This window comes from Perognathus longimembris, chromosome 5 (assembly GCF_023159225.1).
Source record: "Perognathus longimembris pacificus isolate PPM17 chromosome 5, ASM2315922v1, whole genome shotgun sequence".
Lineage (NCBI taxonomy): Eukaryota > Metazoa > Chordata > Mammalia > Rodentia > Heteromyidae > Perognathus > Perognathus longimembris.
This window is the reverse complement of record NC_063165.1, coordinates 41,127,099-41,148,515: the sequence shown is the minus strand read 5'-3', so window position 1 is coordinate 41,148,515 and position 21,417 is coordinate 41,127,099. Positions and strand designations below refer to the sequence as shown.

Here is a 21,417-nt window from a genome sequence, read left to right as displayed (position 1 = left end):
CATTAAGAGTGCCACTGGACTTTCCCACTCCAGCTGGCTTGTAACTGCTAAGTAGCTAGATTAGATTACAGGTGTGAGCCACTGGCTCTTGGTTCATGGATATTTTTAACTGGTTCACAAAAGTCTGTTTTCTTTTATATATATTTTTATTATCAAACTGAATTGCAGAGAGGTTACAGTTTCATACATTAGGCATTGGATACATTTCTTGTACTAAAAGTCCTGTTTTCTAAGTCATCAAAACTTGGTTGGATTTATAATTAATTGTGCCTTGTTTAAGAAGTCATGTATATCCTAGAATTGATATGAACCAAAATACCTTATATTCTTACCGCAGTTACTTACAGTTGGCCATAGAGATATTGTACTTCCATTTATTTGTTGCTATATTATTTCCTGATCGTGTTATTGTCATTACTATTAAGGTTCTAAATTCTAGAGTCTTCTCCGAAGCTTGGATTGAGGAGTGTCAAATTCATCCAAAAGCTAATTAAAACTTCATTGGCTTAGATGCAAAGAATTAAAGCAAGATTTCAGACTGTATTAGTGACATCGTTTTAAAGCAACATTGAAGTTCTATTTCACCATAGCTTCTCAAAAAGCTGCACAAACGGAAGATTAGTTACTGTTTAACTTTACTTCCCCCCCTCCCCCCACCAACGCAAGATCTACTTTCTCGTCATAACCCAGGGACATTTACGATCTGGGACTTTTCCAATTTGGGTTGTGGAAGGGCTTGGCCATCTTGCACCACCACTAGGTAGAAGGCTTATGAAACAGACCCAAACCAGGAAAAACAGAAGCCGTGGCCAAGGCTCGAGGACACGGACGCCCCTTAGTTCTCCATTCCATGACCCAAACTTGGCAACCTCTGCACATTCCCTTCACTCAGCTAGGAGCCCTACAGGCCATTTCTGGGCACAGCCATCTTCTGACTGCAGATACTACAGGCTGGGTGGCTTGGCTGCAATCACAGCCCACGAACCGGAGCGGCACCGTGTAGGCAACCAGTGGAAGGGACGTGCGTGGCTGAGGACAGGCTTCACTCCTTCCCACATCACTCTTCAAACCCAGATATCCACCCGCCTGCCTTCCGGGCAAGGATAAGTTCTTTAACTCCCCCAGACTCCCGTGCTCTCTTTCTCCTAACTTCTTCCACTTCCAAACTCCCAACGGAAGAGGTGGAAAGGCAGGAGAGTGAGCGAGCAGGATACAAAGAAGTTTCCCCGAACACCTCCTGGACTCGGTTCCGTAGGCGTCCCCTTTAAGGAGCCGGGCCAACCTCTTTCCCATTCACCGACTGGCTTTCCTTCCTGCCCGTCACTCTACCTTTAAGAATATTTCCTGTTTCTTCAACCCAACTTGCACACCTCCGCCCCCCGGCCCTCCTCATTGGGCCGCCTGAGGCCCGTTCCCTCCTAGGTTTTTTTTCCCCTCCACCTGCTCCCGCCTCTCTAGCCTAGCCCAACTGCATTCTGGTTTCTGATTGGCTACCGCCGCAGCTTCCCTAGCACCGGACTGGTGATCTGAGTGGTAGGGGCGGGAGGGCGGCGCACCGAGGGTAGGCTGTCGGCTTGCCGAGCGGCGGCCGCGGGAGGGGCGGGGAGGGGCGGGGGGGGAGGGGGGCTGGGAAAGTTGAGGCCGCGCTGCCGCCGGGTCTTCGGCCTTGAGGACTCGCAGGGGCGGCGGTGGCCGCTGGAAGAGGCGGCGGGGGCGGGGGGAGAGGAGGGCTTGGGCCCGCGCTCCCCCAGCCCCGGAGGAGCCGGCGGCGGCTGGGGACCGAGAGGTTCACCGGGGTGATCAAACACCCCTGCCTTTCCCGCCTGGGATCATGACCCAGGCGGGAGCCGCCGCCACCGCCACCGCCGCCGCCGTCACCACCGCCAACACGGCGGCCCAGACCGCACTGCCAGCGGGTGAGTGCGGTGCGGCGCGGGGAGGGGGGGGGGAGTCGGGGGGGGTGAGGGCGCTGACAGCCGGGGCGGCGGGGGCGGCTCCGGGGGGCGGCCCCGGGCTCGGCTCCACCCACCCCCTTCGTGCTCGGGGCGGCCCGGGCTCAGCCCTGCGTGCATCCTTTCCGGGACCCCACGGTAGTGGTTCTGTGTGGGTGCCGGCGGTGCGCGCACCCCTCTCCTCCCCGACCTCCCCGCGATCCTGGGGTGCCAGGCCCGTGGGGCTGGGGGGGGCGGGGAGGGTCGCGCGCGGGATGGGGGGTGGCCCCGGGAAGTCCTGGGTGCATAAAGAGCCGGGTCAGCCTAGGTCCACAACGGATGGCCTTTGCCATCCCGCTCACCTCCCGGCCCCTCCGACTTTCCTTCGGACCCACTCTTTGGAAGTCAGGCGGCTTTACGGTAACTCTTCCTCCCCGTGGCCGAGGCCGGCGGGTTTGGTCTCCAAGCCCGTGTTTTGCGTCCTGAGATGGGAGTGGTACAACTCGTGAAGTCTACTTCCACATTTCCTCAAGTGACCCAAGAGTTCTCCCGCCCTCGTGCAGGGTTCACGACTTGGTGAACCCTGCCCTACTCGGTCCTTCACCGCACTTCACCCCCTTCACGTTGCAACAGGGTCCTTTGCCTTTGTTTATTTCTTCATCTCTGACTTTACTTATAATCTTCATGTGGGCATGAGACTACAAACCTAACTGCACAATCGTAAATAATAATTCGGATGACACGTTTTACCATTAGGTAGATTTGGTGGCCTAACACCACATACAAAACCAGAAAGTTGGGTTCAACGTTGCAGGTAAAGAAGATAGTTGTTTGCTTATAAACAATGTACCGATTTATTTTTATTATTTATTTCCTTGTGTGTTTGTATGTGTGTGCCAGTACTAGTCCTTTAACTCAGGGCCCGGACTCTGTCCTTTAGTTTTCTTGCTCAAAGCTGGCGCCGTTCTCGATCATACCTATATTAATCCTAGCTACTCAGGAGGCTGAGATCTGATGATTTTGGTTCAGAAGCAGCCTAGGCAGAGAAAGAAGTCTGTGACACGCATATCTCTACTTAACCATAATTGGTTAATCTGCAGTTACAAGTAGTAACTACCACTTGTGGCTCTCGTGATAGGGTGCAAGTCTTGAACAAAAAAGGCATAGGGGACAGTGCCCAGGTCTTGAGTTCAAGCCCAAGGACACACACACACAGCACAGCATTGCAGGGCTAGACAGCTTAGATTTTGGCATAGTTATTTTCCAGGTTGTCTATGGAATGTCACAGAAGTAAAATTTCTGAACTTGTAGACTCAGCGGAGAGTAAGACAGTCATGTACAAGAAGTTTATGCATTATTCCATTGTTTTCAGAGTTTAGCCTATCAGCAAAGTAAAAGAAACATTAAGAAAATTGAGAATGTTTAACTCAGGTCAGAAGATAAGCTTCTATAGGTAATCAGCTCAGAATTGTTGCTCATAAACTAGGACTTAAATCAAGCTTAGATCTTAACCATATCTCATATGTTTTACCGTCTGTTGTCTAGCCCAGTGGATCTTAGAGTGACTGTTCATTAGGATTACCTTTTGTGCCTCTAAATTTTAATGCCCAGGCCATCTTCCCTCCCCCCATTAATTTTAATCTAGAAGGAAGAGTGACCAGGCATACCTTTTAATATTCTCCAAGTATTCTATTCAGCAGCCAGGACTAAGAACTACCATACCTCTAGACCAGTGTCCACATTGCTAGGATTGTCTCACACTGTTACATGCTGTTTCAAGTCAGGTCTTCACTTACATCCAACTCCCTCCCCTACCCCACTGCTTCTCCGGGGGAGTCTTTGAGCCCCCTCCCATCCCAAAGATGCTTGGTAGATCCCTGCTTTTGTTAACATTAGCATCTCTCAGGATACGGACTTTTCTTGCAATTCCCCTCAGTACCAACAAGTTTTAATTATCCTTTTTATTAAGGTTTCTCCAACTTTTATACTATGTATTCCTAATATAATTTAATTTTGTTCCAGTACTGGAGTTTGAACTCAGGACCTGAATGCTATCCCTGAACTTTTTTGCTCAAGGTTAAACACTACCAGTTGAGCCACAGCTCCATTTCTGGCTTTATGGTGGTTAGTTGGAGAGAAGAGTTTCACAGACTTTCCTTGCCTGGGCTGACTTCGAACCTCAGTTCTCAGATCTCAACCTGAGTAGCTAAGATTACAGATGTGAGGTCACCAGTGCATGGCCACATATTGTTTAGAAGATTCCCTTCATGTTATAGCATGCGATAGTTTAAAATTTTTTTTTTTTTTTTTTTGGCCAGTCCTGGGCCTTGGACTCAGGGCCTGAGCACTGTCCCTGGCTTCTTCCCGCTCAAGGCTAGCACTCCGCCACTTGAGCCACAGCGCCGCTTCTGGCCGTTTTCTGTATATGTGGTGCTGGGGAATCGAACCTAGGGCCTCGTGTATCCGAGGCAGGCACTCTTGCCACTAGGCTATATCCCCAGCCCTAAAATTTTTTTTAATGTTTTGTATATGTGTTTCATTATGCCCAAACATAATGGCAAGATGTATTTTATTTTCTGGCTTTAATGGTTGTTTTTTCTATAATGGTTTGCTTTAAATTGAATGCCTTGGTTTGGGGCCTTCTTGACTACGTGCAACCATAGTTGTGGGCTTGATTCTGTCCTGATGTCTCTGTCTTAGTAGCTTTTCATACCTCAGCTAGCACTGAATTCATATATAGATGTCAGCTTTCCCATATCTTTGCCTAATTCTTGTTAGGTTGTTTATTTCTTGTGGTGTGGCCTATACTAGCTTGTTTATTTTGGAAGGAGGTGCAGTTCTTTGAACTCATGCCTTATGCTTGTGAGGCAGGTGCTCTACTGCTAGGCCTTGCCTCTAGCACAACAGCTTACATTTACTTATATATTAGCACTCTTCACATGTGGACATGTGGTTTATCCTCCTTCCATACCAGACTGCCAGCCCCTAGGGCCTCTATGTTAAAGGGTATTATTTACATATATTCCTCAGTATCCTTGCAACATGGCAGAGCTGAAAGTTCATCACCAAAGAAACTGTAGTCTCTTGATCATTGTAGTCCTAAGACCTAACATTGAATTTGTCATTAATAGACACTTAATAAATTGTTATATGAGTAATTGGCTGCTATGCTAAATATTATACAAAGATAACTGTAAACATCTCTAACATAGGTAAATTTGGCATTTATTAGCTTTGCTACTTAATACCACGCTTTGTACTTCTATTACAGACTTTTTTTTTTGTCATCAGTCATTTGGCTAGAACTCAGGATCAGGGTCTGGGTGCTGTCCCTGAGCTTTTTTGCTGGAGGCTAGTGCCCCACCACCTTGAGCCATAGGGCTACTTCTGGTTTTCTAGTAGATAATTGGGGATAAGAGTCTCTTGGACTTTCCTGCCTCGGCTAGCTTCAAACCGTGATCCTCAGATCTCAGCCTCCTGACTAGCTAGGATTACAAGTATGAGCCACTGGTGCCTGTTTTTTTTATGAACTTTTAGAAGATTAGTAGAACCTAAGTGATTTGTAGTTGTGACTAGTCCCTTAAATATGTTATTTCTATCTAATATACACAGTCATATATACCTTGAATCTCTTCCTTTCTCTGAGCTTTTTATCCATAAAATATTTGTGAATCTCTTGTCAAGAGAAAACTGCTAACTGTCCGATTGGGTAATTTTTCTTTTTCTTATTAAACTTTCCATATGGGTACAATTGAACTACTTCAGAAGACCAGACCTTTTAATTAGATCAGTAGGGCATGATATGTTACTCTTATTAATGTGCTAATACTGTGTTTTTAATTCAGTTCATCAAGTATTTATTGAGTATTTAACATATGTACAACCATTAGGTGCTAAAGAGAATACAGAAATAGTAAGTGGTGAACTCAGCTCATAAGAACTTTTAGGGAAGATTGGAGATCACTCATATCGGTTAATTAAGGGATTCAATGCACTATTCATTAGATGCTAAATTAAATAAAAGTGCCCAAGATCTATGATATGATGATTAGTAAGGAAAAACTAGGAAAGACCAGATACTCTTTCAGAAGATATTTTTTATCTCCTTATTGAGTACTAATTGTTGAGAGCAGAGTATGAAAGATCTGATTTCTACTACTTAGAAGCTTATAGTCTATGGAAAAGCTAGTAAGTTCATAAAGTATATTTCATACTAAAACATTTTTTATGATGTTTGGAACTGTGACGATGTCTAGTCTATAGACTTGTCATTAATAGACACTTAGTTAAATGTGTTATGTAATTGAAGAGTTTCAAAGAATATGATAGGAGTTCCCAGTTGCAAAGTCCATGTGACTATTCCATCTTGAATAGCAGCAACAGAAATGTGGAAGTGAGAAAGCAAGTAGATTGATATGAGTAGAATGTGAGGGTGGGTGTGAAGGAGCCTCGACTTTCAAGTCATACAGATGTGGTTTGCGAACTTTTATTCCTGAGTGGTGTAAGCCTTTGCCGATCTTGTCTCTGTAGGATATCACCAGTCTCTTGGTAACTTTTCTGCTAGTCTTGATACAAAGAGTTGCTCTAGGATTCCCCCACTTACTCTTTATGTTCCTTGCAATCTCTTTCTTGCTCTTCTGTTTTCTCTCTCTTTTTCCTTTCTTCTCTTTCTCTGTTTCTTTCTCCCTCCCTCCCTCTTTCTTTGTAGTATTCAGGTTTGAATTCACGGCCTTTACTAGGCAGGTACTTTACAACACTGAGCTATGTCTACAGTCCCCCCTTTTTCGGGTTGGGGGACACTGGTTATTTTTGAAATAGGGTCTTAATTCCTTCCTAAACCTTGTGCCTGAACCGTGATCTACCTGTTTGAGGCTCCTTTTCCTAGCTAGGATGACAGGCCCATATAACCAGGCCCAATATTTTTTCATTGAGATGGAATATTATAGACTTTTTTGTCTTGGCTGTCCTGGATCTTCCCAATCTCAGCTTCCTACATGGCATAGGTGATAGCTACTCACCACTTTATCCAGCTATTAGTTGTGAAAGGGGGGGTCTCGATTTTTCTTTCTTTTTTCTTTTTTGGCCTGTGCTTGCCTCAAACTGCAACCCTCTCATTCTCAGCCTACCTGGTAGATGGGATTATAGACCGGAGCCACCAGCACTCAGTATAATTTCTTGTCTGACTCGGCTCAGACAGTATTATTTCCCAATTCATGAAGTCATTATTGGGTCTGCTGGGGAAAGAATGATCATATTAGCTACTATTTCCTGAAACAGCAGAAGCCTCAGAGAAGGAACAGAGAAATTCATGGTGAAATCATGAGAGGCCAGACCTGTAAACCACTTGTAGGGTACAATTCTTTTCAGTTACAAGCAACAGAAGTTGCCAGGCACGGTGGTGCATGCCTGCAGTCTCATCAGTCTAGAGATGGAAAGAGGAGAAAGTGAATCAGTAACTACTTGAGACAAGTCTGAGCAATTTCACAAAACTGTATCTCAAAACAAACCAAAAATAACAATGGACTCTAGCTACCTTACACAGACAATGATGTTTATGGCCAGATACTGGATAAGCTCACAGGGGGAAAAAAAAGGTAGACCATTGAAGCCTTGGGAAGAATTGGGAGTGTGAGGCTAACTCAGCCCTGCCAGCTTTCCTTGTTATGAAAGAGTCATACTAGATAACCCTTGACCCCAGAGATGCCCCATATTTGCAGCCCCATTGGAACTCAGGAATAGAGCAGAGAAGCTCTCCAAAGAAAAAGCAAGACATTATTTCCAGGCAGCCCAAATCACAGTATTTCCTACACATTCATTGGATTTGGCAGTGTGTAATCTTATAGTGCTGTGAGCATTTGTTTTTTTGAATGAAAGTCAATGGTTGAAGAGAAAATAGCATTGAAGAAGAGGGGATAGGTTATATGGAAACTAGTCATTCAGGAAGCGTCATGGTTGAGAGGAGGAAGGGGAACAAACACCTAGAGGGAATCAGGGTCAGGAAAAAATGGTTTTAGTCTTTTAAGTGCAGAAATGAAGAATGATACATTTTAATGAAAAAAAGACCAATAGGAGTCGGGTGCTGTGTAGCTCACTCCTGTAATCCTAGCTACTCAGGAGGCTGAGATCTGAAAATCACACACAGTCCAGAGACAACTGGGACAGGAAAGTCTGCGAGACTCTTATCTCCAATTTATAACCAAAAAGCCAGAAGTGGAGCTGTGGCTTAAGTGGTAATGTGCTAGCCTTGACCAGGCTATCTGCTATAGCCTGTTCTCTTTTTTTAATTTAATTTATTTATTAATTGAACACAATTTTTTTGACAAGGTGTAGCCTGTTCTATTATAAGCTACAAACTAGTACACTTACTACTGGTATGAATACTGTAGGCTGTTGTAACCCAGTGGCATTTTTATGTCTGAACATATCTAAACAGAAGAGATACAGAAGAAAAAAACACTAGGCAATAGATTTCAATTACAATCTCAGGGGACCACAAACATATTTGTGGACTGTCATTAACCAAAAAACCCATTGTTAAACAATATCTGGCAGTATCTGTTAATACTATACATATGTACACACACACACACACACACACACACACACACACACACACACCCTATATTTTGTGTAGCCAAGGCTGTCCTCAAATTTGGCAGCCTTCCTGTCTCAGTGCCCAAGTGCTAAGATTATCGGTGTGCACTGCCACACTTAGCTAATACTGCATTGTTTGGAGATTAGCAACAAAGGAAATGTCTAGACATATTCAGTACAATTTTCCCCAAATACTTGAAATCCAAGGTTAGTACAAGTTATGGGTGTGAAACCCTTATATACATAGGGCTATTCCATAGATTCTGGAGAATCAGAGGAGGATGTTGGAATTTTATTAATTGGAAGAGAAGATTGATGAGGAAGTAGGACATAGAAATCATTGAAGAACAGGAAAGAGAGAGCAAAAAAGACTATGATTTGCCAACTTGTAACAGGGCCTAAACTAAGGAAGTAGTAATGAACTGACAGAAACTAACGTTGTGAAGAATGTTGATAAAATTTAGTGAAAAGCCTTATAGGTTATTTTTGGGTTTATAGTGAGGTTATGGGTTTGATGTCACTGATAAAAGGAAGGACTTTGAATTTAAGTCTCTTGAAAGTGAGGGAATTTATCATTTTCTACACCAACCTGTTTACTTATTTTGAACTGACATGTTCTGAAGAGAGCTTTGCCTAGCCAAAGACGTGGAGCAAGATCAAAGTCAAAGCTGAACATACCTTTATAAAAAGATAATGGTTTAGGGGAGGAACACAAAGGCGTAATGCCTCTGTGCCTCTGATCATATGAAATAATACTTATCAAAATGAAAATATATGTAATGGCTTCTACACAGAAAAAAGTGGAAACTTTTAACAGAGAAAGTAAACAGCAAATGAGAGAGAGTACTGAAACTAGGAATTCAAATGAGAAAGAAAAGAGAAGGTTTTATACTAGAGAAAGAGGATGCAGACAGAAAAAAAAAGACAATTTGGGATACAGCATTTGAAGAAAGGGACAGTACAGCAACTTAAACTGCTTCTGGAAGTAGATTGATAACAGAGAAAAGGTATTTGATTTGGTCAAAACAGTGTCTGCCCTCCAAGAAAGCATTTTTGGTTGCCTGGGTTTAGAAAGGATTGGGATTAGAAGAAATTTCACAGTGAGAGCAAAATAGAAAGGAATGGGAGGCAGAAAAGGGCAGTAAATTCTTGTTTCATGTGAGGGAAATCTTTATAGCTTGGAAGCTAAAGATAGACAATTAAGGACGAAATAAAAGTACCTCTTTACAGAAGAGTTAGCTTTAGGGGTTTATGTAGGGGTGAAAGAACAAGTGTGTAAACATAGATAGCGGTGTCTGAGGGTAAATATAAGTCCCAGTTAAGAAACGCGTACCAGATGATCTTCATCTTCTCAGTCAGTCCTGCCATGTATTAATTAGTACTTTGCTAGAGACGTTAAATGCATTATCATAAACTCATAGCAGTCCTCTCTGAAACTGGTGGTACTTACCCAGTTTTGAATGTGAGGATGCTGAAATTTAAAGAATAAAATTTTCATAACCCAATAGTAGATGTCAGCCTTGAGTTGACAGTAAAGACTGTCCTCATAGAACTGCACACTGTTGACTTGTTGGTGTGGGGTGAAGGGTACATTGTGCTGGACAATAGTTTTATTAACTATTGCAATGCTTGTGCCTTAGAATCATGTTTATAAGCTTTCTATTTTGTTTATTTTTGAAGTGGAGTTTCTGTATTACTCAGACTGGCTTTGAAATACTGGATTCAAGAGACCCTTTTGTCTCAGCCTCCCAAATATCTGGAATACAGATGTGTGCAGCTCCATTTTAGGAGCTGTAAAAAGTTTCTACCCAAACGTGGTAGTGGTACACCCTTGTAAACCAACACTCAGGAAGCTGAGGTAGGAGGATCATGAGTTCAAAGCTGGGCCTTGATTGCTACATAGTGAGATCCTGTCTCAAAACAAAGTGGGTGCCAGTGGCTCATACCTATAATCCCAGATCCTCAGAGATCTGAGGAGCATGGCTCAAAGCTGCCCAGGGAGGAAAGTTACACACACACACACACACACACACACACACACACACACACACACACACGAAAAAGAAAGATATGGAGCAATGGCTCAAATGGTAGAATGTTATCTTTGAGCAAAAGACACTCAGGGACAATACACACACACACACACACACACACACACACACACACACGAAAAAGAAAGATAGGGAGCAATGGCTCAAATGGTAGAATGTTATCTTTGAGCAAAAGACACTCAGGGACAATACACACACACACACACACACACACACGAAAAAGATAGGGAGCAATGGCTCAAATGGTAGAATGTTATCTTTGAGCAAAAGACACTCAGGGACAATGCTCAAGCCCTAAGTTCAAGCCCCAGTTTTTCATAGGAGGGAAACATATTAAAATTTTAATATATTGGCCCTCTGTATCTTCAGGTTCTGTATCCACAGATTTGACAACTTGTTGCAAATATTTAGAAAAGCAAATTGCAGCACGTATTTATGTAACAGATTATTCTAGATACTATAAGCACTGTAGACATTATTTCAAGTATGCAGAAAGACATACTTAGGTTATATGCAAATGCTACATCTTTTTTTGTGTGTCTGCGCTAGAACTGAAGCTTGAACTCAGAGCCTGAGCACTGTACCTTAGCTTTTCTGCTTAAAGATAGCACTGTATACTTGAACCACAGCTGTCCTTCTGGTTCTTGGTAGTTAATTGGAGATAAGAGTCTCAGAGACTTTCTTGCCTGGGCTGACTTTGAATTGCAGTCCTCAGATCTCAGCTTCCTGAGTAGCTAGGATTATAGGCATGAGCCACCAATGCTTAGCCTTGTGTCTAAATTAAGGTTAGGACTTCAGTATATGAATGGGTGTGTGGGGGGGTGAACACACAATCTGGCTCTCTCATAGATAAAATATATACTATCATCACATTGTATGATGGAAATACAAGATTGAAGAGACATAAAAGGGATTTAGAGCCAGGAGCCAATGGCTCACACCTATAATTCTAGCTACTCAGGAGGCTGAGATATGAGGATTTTGGTTCTAACCCAGTCCTGGCAGGAAAGTCTGTGAGACTTTTATCTACAATTAACCACCCCAAAACTGGAAGTGGAGCTATGATTCAAGTTCCAATGGTAGAGAGCTAGCCTTGAGCACAAAAAGTCATGGACAGTACCCAGGCATTCCCCAGGGCAGGCAAAGAGAGAGGGAGGGAGAAGAAGAGGGAGAGAGAAGGAGAGAGAGAGAGGGAGGGAGAAGGAGGGAGAGGGAGAGAGAGGGAGAGGGAGGGAGAGGTAGAGGGAGAGAGAGGGAGACAGAACAGACAGACAAATATACACTTAGGAATGTAGCTTAGTAGTAGAGTACTTGCCTTGTAGCTTTAAGGCCTTGGATTCTATTGTCAGGACAGCAAAACAAAACAAGGCAAGATTTGAACCACAGTTCTACTTCCAGGTTTTTGTTTTTTGTTTTTTTGGTGGTTAATTAGAGATAATAATCTCTTGGACTTTCCTGCCTGGGTTGGCTTTGAACCACCATCCTCAGATCTCAATCTCCTGAGTAGCTAGGATTACAGGCATGAGCCACCAGTGCCCACCAGGAAATACTTTTATATACACATCACAGTAAAATCCCTTGGTATAGTATGCTAATACAAAAACAAACAAAAACCTCTTGTGGGCCCTCTCAAGCCTTATTTGTCAAGTCTGAGATGAATGCCCTAAAAATAGTCTCTCTCTTTTTTTTTTTTTTTTAGCATAGACCATGCACACGTTTTAGGCTATCTTCCTAATGTCATTGTCTTCATGGCATGTCCATGAGTAAGTTCTTAGGCTCCTACAAGAGAGAAGATTGGAAGTTGAAGGGAAGGAGACTTTTGGAATTTAGGGCAGATCTTATTGTAAGGAATATATGGAGGACTTTAGGTAACCCATGGACAATGAGAGAATCTCTCCCTGGGGACCATCCACTGCCTGTAGGATCTATCTTTATGGGGGGAGCCTGAGAAACCCATTGGAAAGAGACTTTGGAGAGCAGCTGCACTCCTTTGCTTTTGCGTATTGGGGAGAATTTAGGATCATCCTTCAACCCTCCAAAAATCCTTCTGTGTGCCATGGGTTGCCAGCCCCTGATCCATACACTGCTTATGGACACCTAGTGACCATAAACACTCAATGACTTTCCTTCCTTCCTTCTTTCCTTCCTTCCTCCTTTCCTTCTGCCCTCCGTCCCTCCTTCCTTCTCTCCCTTCTTCCCACTCCTCCCTCTTTCTCTCTCTCTCTCTCTCTTTCTTTCTTTCTTTCTTTCTTATTTTGTAGTAAGAAGAAAACATAACCTATAGACCATCTTCTAGTAGAAGATGATAGTTTTGAATAAGAAACGGGAGGTGTTGGAAGCCAGGAATCAAAAGTGAAGAAACTCTACAAGCCCTTGGGTGAGAAATGTGTTTATGTATTCATTTACTTGTCCCACATTATCGTTAGGTGATTATCTAATTTGTGTCCATTGCTTATAGCCCATAGGTACCTATCAGTACCCTCTTCACAAGTTGTAAGAAGAGCATGGAATAGGAATAAGCTGCTGGAAGTTACTTTTGACCACACATGTCTTTGTAGGCTGCTTCAGTCAGTACTCTCTGTCATCCCCTTGCCTTTTTTGGACTTCTCAGGACCCTCTTGCTCCGTTCTAGAGCCGGAGCCTGAGAAACCTCCTTAATACTCATTGGTAACTGACAGGCCTTACAGTGTTATGCTTTCCCCATATTCTTTCTGGCCTTTCACACAGTGCATTGATGTAGATGGAGCATGTGAAGTCCTGAGAAGTTAGATAACTCACCTAGAAGCTGACAGATTTTAAATTCCTGCTTTCTGACTTCAGCCTCTATGCTTGCTACCTTCTTTTCTCTCTCAGAGGGAAAAGGGGAAGTCTTGCTTGTACCTGCTCCAGTGTGACAGAACAGCCATCCCAGGGTGGCAGGCACCTTCTGGAAGGTTGTCAGCTCCTGGAATTTGAAAGTAATAAAAGTTTTCATTTTGATTTTTTTAATCAGAGAAGAAAGCAATCATACTATTACTGACCTTTCATAACTACAATTAATGCATTAAGGCTTTTGCCTCCGGATATGTATGTTCTCATTTTCCAATATTAATAGAATTTTCATCCTACATTTTAATGACTGTGTTTTTCAGGGCCTGAGCACTGACCCTGGCTTCCACTCTATCACTTGAACCACCTGGCCTTTTCTGTTTATGTGGTGCTGAGGAACCTAACCCAGGGCTTCATGGATGCTAGGCAATCCCTGTACCACTAAGCTACACATTCCCAGCCCCCATTTTAATGACTTTTAAATGACAACATGAGACTTCTAGCAGCAAATGGGTGAATGAATGAATGCTTGTGTATGGAATATTTTATTTGTGTACTGGTCACTCGTTCCTCTTTTCTGTGTTTTTATTGAAGAACACCATTGTTTTACAATATTTCAGTATTATAAACACTGTATGCTGCCAGTTCAAGTATGTTCTACTTATCTAGCCAGGTTTCATTTAAAATCATCTCTTTTTCAAACTTGTCTTGATTTTCAAGCTCATCCTGACCTTCTAGTCTGCTCAAGCAGTTTCTGACTATATCTCACATTTGACATCCATCTGTTTTATATCCACTACTCAAGATGCATTTTGTTCTTTTTCTATCCATCTCTTGGTCTCTCTGTGTGTCTTATCCATGTATTCAGCCATCTACCTACCTTCCTACTTATCTATTTTGAGCTTTCAGTTCAGGACCTCTAACTTGCTTGCCTGCCTGCTCCCTCCTTTCTTTTTTTTTTTTGCCAGTCTGGGCCTTGGACTCAGGGCCTGAGCACTGTCCCTGGCTTCTTTTTGCTCAAGGCTAGCACTCTGCCACTTGAGCTGCAGCGCCACTTCTGGCCATTTTCTGTATATGTGGTGCTGGGGAATCGAACCCAGGGCTTCATGTATACGAGGCAAGCGCTCTTGCCACTAGGCCATATCCCCAGCCCCCTCTTTCTTTCTTTGAGACAAGATTTCATTATATAAACCATGCTGCCATGGGACTTGCTATGTAATCCAAGCTGACCTTTATGCTTCAAGTCTTTGCTTCAAATACATGTTTATGTTCTATCTTTTCTTGTTTGTTTTTTTTTTGCTCCCCCTCCTTCTCTCCCTCCCTCCCTTCCTCCCTCCCTCCCTCCCTCCCTTCCTCCCTCCCTCCCTCCCTTCCTCCCTCCCTCCCTCCCTCCCTCCCTCCCTCCCTCCCTCCCTCCCTCCCTCCCTCCCTCCCTTCCTTCCTTCCTTCCTTCCTTCCTTCCTCTTTCTCTCTCCTTGCTTTTCTTTCATTCTCTTGCTTTTTCTTTATTTTTGTTTTTTTCTCTTTCTCATGCTGTTTCTCTTTCCCTGCCTGCCTGCCTCCTTCCCTCCCTCTCATTTCTATCAGCTTTCCTTCTTCCTTTCTCTCCTTCTCTTTTTTCCTCCCTCCCTGTCCTTTTCTTTACTTGGCTTGCCTGGTCTTCCATTCTTATACTTAGGATTCCTTGTGTCTCAGGAGATGATAAACCTACACCACTGCTCCAGCTATTGGTTGAGACTTATTCTCAGAACTTTTTGGGTTTTTTGGTCCAGGCTGTACTCAAACTATAATCCCCCAATCTCTACCCCGAGTAGACTGGATGATAGGCATGACCCACTGTGCCCAGCTGCCCTATTTTCATATACCATTTTTCTAACTACAATTTGTGATCTAGTGGGTTTTTTGTTGTTGGTGGTGTTTTTGTTTGTTTGTTTTTGCTGGGACCTGGGCACTGTCCTTGAGCTCTTTTTGCTCAAGGCTACCACTTGTGCCACTGTGCCACTTCCAGTTTTTTCTGTGTATGGGGTACTGAGGAATCGAACCCAGGGCTTCGTGCATGCTAGGCAAGTACTCTACCACTAGGCCAAACTCCTGGTCCTTAACTGAGCTTTTTATTGTATCTTTCCATCACTCTTTAGGTTCCTATCACTATCACCATGCCAGAGATGACAGAGCATGAGACACCAACAAAAAAGCAGCACAGGTGTGTATGCGCAGCCCAGAAGATATTATAGTTGGGTGGGTAAGAAGCAGAATTTGTTCTTGTTTTTCTAGTAGATAGTCCTTAGTGAATTTGTATCTGTATACCGAGAAAACAGTTAATATCCAAACATATTGTGGGTGATATAAATAATTTACTGAAAATGGTATATGGTTAAATTTTACCTGTCCTTAATATACCGGCAGTGTAAATAATAATAATCATTAGTAGTTAAAAAAGTCTACTAAATCTATACTAAATGCTTAGTTTCTGATGACTGTGTCTTATTAGCATGCAATGCTTGTTTTTATAGGTGAAGCATTTAGGCCATGGTCAATTTGCATAACTACTTTGCAGTGGTTTTTTTTTTGTTGTTGTTGTTGTTTTGCCAGTCCTGGGCCTTGGACTAAGGGCCTGAGCACTGTCCCTGGCTTCTTTTTTTTTTTTTTTTTTTTTTTTTTTTGAGTTTCGAATACTGATCTTTTTATTGTATTTTTCTTCCATCATTATTACCAGGGTTTGAACTCAGCACTTTCTGGGAAGGGGCTCTACCACTTGAAATCTACCCCTACCCACTTTTAGCTTTATTTATTTATTTATTTTTCTCAAATTTTTATTATCAAACTGACGTACAGAGAGGTTACAGTATCATACGTTGGGCATTGGATACATTTCTTGTACTGTTTGTTGCCTTGTCCCTCATGCCCCCCTCCCTCCCCCCCTTTCCCCCCCCCCCAGTTGTTCAGTTCACGTATACCAAAGAGTTTTGCAAGTATTTCTTTTGTAGTTATTTCTCTTTTTTTACCCTGTGTCTCTCGAATTTGGTATTCCCTTTGAATTTCCTACTTCCAATACCAGTAAACACGGTTTCCAATATACTCAGATAAGATTACAGAGATAGTGTAGGTACAAACATAGGAAGGTGATACAAAACATTATCAATAATAGAAACTACACATACACATAGGACGTTGAAAGTAGTTACAACTGTGATATATCACTTGTTTCCATAACATGGAGTTCATTTCAATTAGCATCATCTTATGTGTTTCTAAGGGTATAGCTATTGGGCCTTGTGATGCTCTGCTATGGCTTGCCTAAACCTGTACTAATTATTCCCAATAAGGGAGGCCATAGAGTCCATGTTTCTTTGGGTCTGGCTCACTTCACTTAGTATAACTTTTTCCAAGTCCTTCCATTTCCTTACAAATGGAACAATGTCATTCTTTCTGATAGAGGCATAAAATTCCATTGTGTAAATGTACCACATTTTCCTCCCTGGCTTCTTTTTGCTCAAGGCTAGCACTCTGCCACTTGAGCCACAGCGCCACTTCTGGCCTTTTTTTTTCTATATATGTGGTGCTGAGGAATCGAACCCAGGGCTTCATGTATACGAGGCAAGCACTCTTACCACTAGGCCATATTCCCAGCCCTACTTTGCAGTTTTATTAATGCCATTATGTCTCTCTCTGTGGTGTATTATATTTATTTTCTTTTTTGTCTGTTGTGGGGTTTGAACTTGGGACCTGGGTGCTGTCCCTGAGCTCTTTTGCTCAAGGCTAGAACTCTACTATTTTGAGTCACAGTTCCACTTCTGGTTTTCTGGTAGTTAACTGGAGGTAAGAGTCTCACAGTCTTTCCTTCCCAGACTGCTTTGAACTGGGACCCTCAGATCTCAGCCTTCTGAGTAACTACAGGCATGAGCCATGGGTGCCCAATTTGGACAATGCTTCTACTGTTACCAAAATCACTACTCTTTTTCCTTACCTATTGTCCTTAGAGAATGCTAATGTATTAGACATTTATGGAGAAAGAGAAAATGAGTTTTTAATGGATGAGATTTTAAGAAAATGTAAGAATTTGAATAAGCTGAGAATATGAATGCAGAAGATGGCTCAAATGCTAATTGTTAGGGCGTAAGAGTGCTCTTGCTACCATGTATCTCCAACTTCGCTGAAATGACTAAATTACTGTATACTGTTGCTTTCTGTCCCACATTCCTTCCTGTCTGGGTGCTAGGGCAAGCATCCGAAATCACCTTTCTGGCTTATCACTCTGAGAATTAGTTTTCCAATACTTAAGGTCTTTCAATGACTGATCCTGTTTTCAACTCTTCATTTCTGGGTATCAAAGAATTGAGAATTTCTGTTATTGTTAGAAAAAAAAATGTTTTCTCAAATGATATAAAGGTATTTTCGGTTAGACTTTATTACTATAGTATGTATTAAGAAAAAAATTCTTGGGGCTGGGGATATAGCCTAGTGGCAAGAGCGCTTGCCTCGTATACATGAAGCCTTGGGTTCGATTCCCCAGCACCACATATACAGAAAATGGCCAGAAGTGGCGCTGTGACTCAAGTGGCAGAGTGCTAGCCTTGAGCAAAAAGAAGCCAGGGGCAGTGCTCAGGCCCTGAGTCCAAGGCCCAGGACTGGCCAAAAAAAAAAAAAAAAAAAAAAAAAAATTCTTGGCTCCTATAATCCCAGCTACCGAGAAGGCTGAGATCTGAGGATCAAGGTTCAAAGCCAGTACGGCAGGAAAGTCCATGAGACTCTTATCTCCAATTAATGGCCAGAAAACTGGAAGTGACACTGTGGCTTAAAGCGGTAGAGACCTAACCCTGAGTGCAACAGCTCAGGTACAGTGCCCAAGCCCTTGACTTCACGCCCCATGACCAACAAAAGAAAAAAAAAATACTTGATACTGGGGGCGTGCCTTAGATGGTAAAGCACTGCCCTTGAGCAGAAAAGACAAATGAGACCATGAGATTTTGAGTTCAAGTTTCAGTGCTGGCACCAAAATCCCCCAAAATTCTTAAGAGGATTTCTTCTAATGCAAAAACATAATTAAAACATAATTTTATAAAAGTTATTTTCATGGTACTTAAATATAAACTGGCAAATGCTTTTCCTTTTTTTTTTTTGCCAGTCCTGGGGCTTGAACTCAGGGACTGGGCACTATCTCTGAGCTTCTTTTGCTCAAGGCTAGCACTCTACCACTTGAGCCACAGTACCACTCCTGGCTTTTTCTGTTTATGTGGTACTGAAGAATTGAACCCAGGGCTTAATGAGTGCTAGGCAAGCACTCTACCACTAAGCCACATTCCCAGCCCTTTTCCATTATTTTTATGTTACCATATCTCTTCTTTTTGTTTCAGGAAGAAGAACCGGGAGACACACAATGCAGGTAGATAAAATAACTAAAAATTTCCTTGATACCACTTTGGCTTTCAAAATGATATTATACCACAATTGATTATAAAATTATTCTTTCCCCCCCCCCCCTTTTTTTTTTTCCTTGCTGGTCCTGGGGCTTGAACTCAGGCCCTGGGTGCTGTCCGTGAGCCTCTTGTACTCCAGGCTTAGCTCTCTACAACTTGAGCCACGGCGCCACTTCTGGCTTTTTCTGAGTGGTTTATTGGAGAAAAGAGTCTCACAGACTTTTCTGCCCAGGCTGTCCTCAGATCTCACCCTCCTAAGTAGCTAGGTTTACAGGTGTGAGCGAGCCACCAGCACTTGGCAATTATGTTTTATGTCATAAGCCTAGAATAATTATTTGTTACATTTTTTGTTGGGTAAGAGATTAGTATTCTCTTGGAGCTAGTGTTGGAAGGGATTTCAACAACTGAAGAAATCCTGATGCAGTTCTTCTCAGAAGAATGAAAATCATCTAACTATAAATTCCAGAGGGAACCTAGAAATGTAAGGAGAAATGAGCTGTGGACTGACTTGTGTGTGACCTGTCTTAAGCCAAGTAGTACAGTCTTTGATTATAAAAAGAAATGTAGGAAATAAATGCTGATTTTTGCCTCTACCATCAAAACTACAGACCAAATCCAGGTAAGCATTATGTAGAGAAGTATGTATACTTTTTATCAGAAATTACATTTAGACTAAAAAAAAATTAGAAGTTATGGAGTCTTTAAGGAAAGAACCTTGGGAAATTTTTATTTACAGGAAAATGAAAGATGTCTTGAATACTGATGGGGTATTTCTTCCCTGAATGAAAAATTTACTGCCTTTGAGGTGAGGGGGTATTAGTATTTTGGTACAGGGTCTCAATGCATAGCCTAGGCTGGCCTTGGATTCATGTTCCTCTTGCCTAAGACTCCCAAGCACTGGGATTGTAGGTATGTACCACTGCACCTGACTTGGTTTTGTTTGTTTTTTTAACTCTACACATTAAACATGAAATTCTGCTTAGATAACAACAAATGATGCTATTATACATTATACTGCATTATTGCCTGTGGCTTTTGGATATATGAATTAAGCTTAATCTTTCATTTGTATGAGCTAAATCTTTTTGATAGAATTGACTTTCTCATGGTGCCATAAATATTCCCTTACCATAACTTACTAAGAAAGAATAATTGGATGTCATTGGAAAAGATACCCTTCGTGCTAGCTCAAAGAAAAAAAAGGTCTCTATTTTATGTAAGTTCTACCCAGGTTCCCATCTGAAACATTATCTTAGAATCCATAGAATCCTTTGTTAGAAAAAAGATTTTAGACAACTTTCTAACAGAAAGTAGCCAAGAGTAATGTTTTCACTCTGAGTGTCTTACAGAAATCATTTAGATACATTTTTGTGTCCCCTTTTTCCTTTTAGAGCAGTAGCATGAAAGTCTGGACTATTTCACTGTCAACTGAAAAGTTGTCAGTTGTGCAATTCTTAGTAAGAAAGGTTCTACATGGCCAAAGTGAATACACTAGGAACCATAAAGAAAACTATACAAATCATTTTTTCTTGCCTATTTTAAGACATAACTAATAGTTGTGTATATTCCAGAAAAGCTCTCGACATCCTGTTTTAAGGCTCTTTAATAAGTACAGAAAGATCTTATTTTGGAAAAAAAAAAAAAAGCAGTTATCTGATAATTTATTAGTGGGGTCTGTATCTTTTTTACCAGTCCTAGGGCTTGAACTCAGGACCTGAGCACTGCCCCTGGCTTCCTTTTGCTAGTGGCTAGCACTCTACCGCTGGAACCACAGTGCTACTTCCAGCCTTTTCTGCTTATGTGGTGCTGAGGAATCAAGCCCAGGGCTTCATGCATGCTAGGCAAGCACTCTACCACTAGGCCATATTCCCATCCCTCTTTAAAAAAAAAATTTTTTTTTTTTTTTTTTTTGGCCAGTCCTGGGCCTTGGACTCAGGGCCTGAGCACTGTCCCTGGCTTCTTTTTGCTCAAGGCTAGCACTCTGCCACCTGTGCCACAGCACCCCTTCTGGCCGTTTTCCATATGTATGTGGTGCTGGGGAATCAAACTGAGAGCTTCATGTGTAGGAAGCAAGCGCTCTTGCCAGTAGGCCATATTCCCAGCCCCCTCTTTTAAAATTTTGAACATTAAATCTCTGGTAGTTATTTGAATGAGAATGATGGCAAAATAGTGCTGAATAAAAAAAAAATGTGTGTGTGTGTGTGCTCTACCACTTGAGCTGCAACACTACTTCTGATCTTTGAGTGCTTAATTGGAGATAAGAGTCTCATAGGGACTTTTCTGCCCAGTCTGACTTTGAAACACAATCCTCAGAGCTCAGCCTCCAGAGTAGCTAGGATTCTAGGCATGAGCCACTAGTGCCCAGCTCTTTTTTTTATTAATAATTTTAATGTAATTTTATAGATGATGTTCTTAAAAATACTACTAAAAGTATATCTGTTTTATAATATTTACAGTGTTACATTATAATGTTACAACATTTATAATGTTACAATGTTTATATTATAGTTATTTGTCTTCAGTGGGTAATGTTTTGTTGTTTGCTTTGATGGTGCTGGGAGTCAAATTCAGAGCCTTGCGTATTCTAGACATGTGTTCTGACTTGGATCAAGATGC

At 42.1% G+C, this 21,417-nt stretch overlaps 1 protein-coding gene across 3 annotated transcripts in view; it reads left to right on the top strand.

Moving 5' to 3' along the window:
* Positions 1–1,628: 1,628 nt before the first annotated feature.
* Positions 1,629–21,417, top strand: part of Usf3 (upstream transcription factor family member 3) — a 35,258-nt gene continuing 15,469 nt past the window's right edge. For 2 of the 3 annotated variants that reach the window (XM_048346632.1, XM_048346631.1), the window contains exons 1-4: positions 1,629–1,916; positions 12,838–12,953; positions 15,523–15,587; positions 18,739–18,767. In XM_048346632.1, the coding sequence (XP_048202589.1) occupies positions 15,541–15,587; positions 18,739–18,767 (76 nt within the window). In that variant the 5' untranslated portion in view covers positions 1,629–1,916; positions 12,838–12,953; positions 15,523–15,540. Of the gene's footprint in view, positions 1,917–12,837; positions 12,954–15,522; positions 15,588–18,738; positions 18,768–21,417 lie in introns of those variants that run through there. The other variant, XM_048346633.1, reaches the window with a different exon arrangement.